The sequence below is a fragment of the Brassica oleracea genome, unplaced genomic scaffold, assembly GCF_000695525.1.
Source record: "Brassica oleracea var. oleracea cultivar TO1000 unplaced genomic scaffold, BOL UnpScaffold01662, whole genome shotgun sequence".
In the NCBI taxonomy this organism is placed as follows: Eukaryota; Viridiplantae; Streptophyta; class Magnoliopsida; order Brassicales; family Brassicaceae; genus Brassica; species Brassica oleracea.
Genome location: NW_013618194.1, coordinates 1 through 4838, shown reverse-complemented (window position 1 = coordinate 4838; position 4838 = coordinate 1). Strand labels below are relative to the sequence as shown.

At 39.5% G+C, this 4838-nt stretch overlaps 1 protein-coding gene across 1 annotated transcript; it reads left to right on the top strand.

Moving 5' to 3' along the window:
* Nucleotides 1-266: 266 nt before the first annotated feature.
* LOC106321442 lies at nt 267-2817 on the top strand. The gene is made up of 2 exons (XM_013759705.1): nt 267-460; nt 936-2817. The coding sequence occupies exon 2, from the start codon at nt 941-943 to the stop codon at nt 2813-2815; it is 1875 nt and encodes a 624-aa protein (XP_013615159.1). The 5' UTR covers nt 267-460; nt 936-940; the 3' UTR covers nt 2816-2817.
* Nucleotides 2818-4838: the final 2021 nt, after the last annotated feature.

The following is a 4838-nucleotide window of genomic DNA, read 5'->3' as shown; positions in this document are numbered from 1 at the left end:
GTGTCGTAGCGGCTTAGTTATAGCGACCTATATAGGTCGCTACGGTTCTTACGCGACCCGCAACGGTCTCCCGTAGCGGTCACATAGAGTCGCTACGATTCGAACGCCACCCGCAACGGTCTCCCGTAGCGGTCACCCGGGGTCGCTACTTTGGTAGCGGTTTATCCTGGCGACCTTTCAAGACCGCTACCGAGCCCAGGTACGTCTTCTAACTTGAAACCTCGGTTCGATTTGAGTAAACCAACCGTTAATTTATCTCGAACCGATCCACACACAACCTCATCTCTCTCTCGCGACTTCTTCCCTCTCACAAACATCATCTCTCACAAACCCCTCTCATCATCCCACAATCCCACCAAATCCTCAATTCTCAACCAAATTCGGTGGTTCAACTCCCTATCTCCACGAAATCGTCCATAGTTTCGATTTCTCTATTCAATTTGCATACAAACAAGCTAAGGTATGAAAATTTCGCCTTGAATCATCTTAGGTATAAATTTCCAAGTTTTTAAACGATGATGCATTATCGATTTCTGGATGGAAACTTGTATCTTAATCATATATAGGCTTGTTAACGAGTTGGGTTGATAAAAAAAAACTTGCTAGATTATCTTTAACTGAGATTTTGAAATCTAGGGTTCTTGGTGATTTTGGGGATTTCGAAATTCATTGGGACATAAGTTGATTATGAGTTGGTTAGTTGCAAATAGGTAATATTAGACTGATATTAAGTGATTACTTCGTCCGGAACTAAATTGCTCCACAAATTTGGCCAAAACACTTCTCGATAGAAGTTTGAGTTTAGTTGAAGGTTGCATCTAATATTAATCTTATTTTGCCTTCTTTATCTCAATGGGATGCAATTGTTTGTGAATGGAACTTTCATATCTTGGTGAATTCAAATTCTCATGCCTTTTCAAGTATCTTATTTTCAGGTACTATGACTAAGTCAGATAGCAGATCAAAGACCAAAGGCAAAGCACCAACCAAAAAGCTTGAGGGTCGTGATTCAGAAATTACTAAACCATGGCCTCCAAAAGCAATGGCATCCAAAGAGATTAGAGAATCAGAGAGTGAGGAAGAGATTCCTTTGAAGAGGATGAGGAGGTCAAGAAGCAAGAAGAAGACAAATGAGACGGTAATAGAGCGAGATAGATCAGTGATTCCACCAACCTCTCAGCTGCTCAATCACCTCCCCAACTCTGTTTGGGTGCCAACAAGATTCCCTGATGCTGACTTTCTGCGAGAGACAGAGCTGTATGATGATGTCTATGCAATATTGAACAATATGGGGTTACAATCGCTCTTGACAATGGAAGCTCAACCTGTCTATCAAGAAGCATCTTGTCACTTCTTTGCCTCTCTAGAAGCAGAATTTCATTGCGGAAACTACGTTGAGACGGATGGATGGGGATTCATCAGATTCAGAATAAAGGGCAAGGCTTATAGGATGACCTTTCGTGAGATAGCTGATGCAATGAAGTTCGAGGACAACATTCACAGTCACCTACCTAAGTCCAGTTGGAAAATCCCTGAGCATGTATGGCCTCTTATCGCCGGGAAAGAGGTCCACCATCCGGCTTATAACAAGAACACAGCCATCAGGAATCCTGTGATCAGATATGTGCATCGCATTCTGGCTAATACTCTCTACGCCCGCAGGGAATCAGGCAATGTTTTAGAGGAAGAGTTAACACTCATTGGACGTGGAATCATTCCCCTCAAAGAAGTTGGGCTTAGGGAAATCACTAAACGTGCAGAGAATCCTTTTCACCATTTTGGGATGGTTGGACTCTTTGTAAGAAGACTTTTGTACTTTCAAGGGTGGGCTTGGACCAATGTTGATAAGACTCCCCAGTTCTTCTTTGGTGGATTTATCACACCTCTACTGATTGCCAAAGGAGTAACTCTTGGAAATGATGCTCTAGGACCACACTTCATGGATGGACCTTACATGAAAAGGACTCTGTACCTTTCAGGGATGTATGAAGGAAAGCATGTCTACTCCTACACCCACACCACTGGCCCTGCGGAACTACTCCTACCGAGCCCGCAAATTGCTATGACTAGAACCAAGAACAGTCTCCTTTTCCGGGTTCCACTAGACCTACTCCTCGGTCCGCATGGCCCACTTGATCCGGTGATTGACAGAAGGAAGAGGGCAACAAAGAGATCTTTTGCCGCTGCATCTGAATTTGTCTCAACATCAGCTTCTACATCTGCCCCACCTGAAGCTAGTGAGGAAACAGTATTTGGACCTGCTCGTTACTACTTCCAGCCGCATACAAGTGCTCTGCAGAAAGGTCCCTTGCGAGACGCCCATGAGTATATTGGGAAACTTCAGCGCTGGAACAAATCCCAAGATAGGACGATATACAAGCTCAAGACCAAGTATAAAGAGCTTAAAAAGACAGTGAAGAAGCAGGCTGAAGCCTCAGCAGAATTTATGAAGAAAGTTGCTGATATCTTGGTCAAAGGAGGAGTAGCAGGTTGTAACTCAAAGGACTTCGTAATAGCCGAAACCTCTGTCCCTCAACCTCGTCGACGCTCCTATCATGAAACCGACAACCCCACCTTAGCCTTGGGACCGTGTATCTTGGAGCATCAGCGCCGTCGCTTACGAAACCCTTCCCCTCCACAATCTCTATCAGGAAATGAATCCCCATCTCTTGACACCTCGGACGACGAAGATTATGAAGAGATGGGTACTACGAGAATTGAAGAAGAAGGAGATGAAGACGTTGACGAAGGCGATGACCACTTTTGGGAAGGCGATCAGGATGGAGGTGATGATGATGCTGCTGCCTCAGATTAATAGAGAAGTACTCCGCACCTTTTTCATTGTATATCCAGTTTTTCTTTGCATTTTATTTCCCTTCTCGGTCTCTCCTTCAACTTCCTAACACAGAGACTGTGTGAACTAAGTCTGGGGGAGGTACCAAACACTAAGTTATCTAACAGTAACAAGACAGTATCCAATGATACAACACAGATACTCTTTAGACCATTTCCAATGGGTTAATATATGTATTATGTATATTAGGATTGCGAACCCCCGCGGGTCCGCTGGGGGAGAAAGACCTCAAAATTTAAAGGGAAAATTGCCAAAACGGAACAAAAATTTAGCATGGTTGTCCCTTTGGTATAAAACTAATTTTGTCCATTTTGTCTCCCTTTTACCCTTTCACTTTCCAAAATTTAATGAAATAAATAGTTTTATGAATCACAAAAATTATTAAAAATATAAATAATTAATAAAACACCGATATACACAAACACGTATATATTTTTGGTTGAAAAACTTGATAAATAAAATTTTTAAATTTTGTTCTACTAAAAGTAGAATTCGTATTCTACGGAAAATGAGTTAGTAGAAAACGAATTCCAGAATAAATAAGTCCATCTACTTTTTTAAGAACGAAAAATCTACTTTTAATTAAAATTCTAAATATGGGGAATGCGAATTCTACTAATTGTAAAGATATCTACTTTTCTCTCAAATGCAATTTCTACTTTTATGAAGTATTCTAAAATTTCGGGAATGCGAAATCTAAATACAACACGTACGTCTACATGAGGTAGAAATTGCATTCAAGATTTTTGTCATGGTTCTACTCATTGTAGAAGGTGCCTTCTACGGATAAGCTCGAAAATTAAGGAAGTTTCTGTTAAGAAAAAATATTCTAAAAATATTCTAATTTCCTAAAACGTGTTTTGATCGATTTGCTTTGCCAAAATATCAAAAAAAAATGATTTTTCCTTTTCTTCTTCTTCAATCTATGATTTCTCCATAGTTTGTCTTGTGATTTTCACAAACTCTTTTTCTATGATGCATCTCTATACAACATGTGGTATTTGGAAATTTGGTGCAACCACGAGATGAGTTTTTTCGGCTGATAACAAAAGGGTAGGCTACTGTTATTGGAATCAAGTTCTACATTAGAAGATTTTAAAAGAATGGCTGTGGAGGATTTTGATATGGAAGAAGATTAGGGTTAGTAGGAATATTTGGTTACGTACTTCTGTGTCTTTTGTTCTATTTTTTAATTGTTTTTACATTTCTTTTGCCTTTCTAAAACATTTTATTTTTATCTTTTTACATTAAACTTTTAAAAATGGTTTTAATATATGTTTAATTTGACTAATGAAAGGTTAGTTTTGGCATTATGAAAAATATTATACTATAGGGACAACTTAGTGATGGTATTATACTAGGGGGACAACCATCCTAAATTTTTGTTCCGTTTCGGCAATTTTCCCTAAAAATAAACGTGTAGTTGCATTCACTTGCATTGGGAACAATGATTTGAAATGCCTTGTAAAGAATCCTTGTCTAGAACTCAAAATGTCACCCTAGTTAAGCGTATCAAGTAGCTTAAGCATCTTTTGAAAGCCTTGCACGCTTCGAGCCTTGAAAACTCTTCTTGAAACTTGTTTGCTTGCTTGATATTGGCATTGTTCATAAGATCAGCTCCAATCTAAACGTGGCTTAAATGAATTTAATTTCTCTTGCATATGGGCATTCGCATATTTGATCAAGGATCTCATACACATTTGGGTTATCTTATTCCCTTACATATCAATCTTTGTTAACCCAAATGACACTCCATACCCTACATCCCTAGCCATTTCTTTGAGACCAAAAATTGAATTGCATGAGTGAGGCCTCTTTTGATAGCTTGTCATGTACAAAATCTTGAGAGTATTGGAGGCGACATAGATTTATTCTCATCTCTTGCTAGCATAATGAGCTAAAATTTGGGGATAGTGAAGAGGGGCTTATGTTTTTCGAATGTCAATATCTTGGTATTGGGGAGTGAGAAAGATGAGAGAGAGTG

What these genes read in the sequence shown, in the direction of transcription:
- LOC106321442 (XM_013759705.1), top strand. Translation starts at nt 941, where the DNA reads ATGACTAAGTCAGATAGCAGATCAAAGACCAAAGGCAAAGCACCAACC.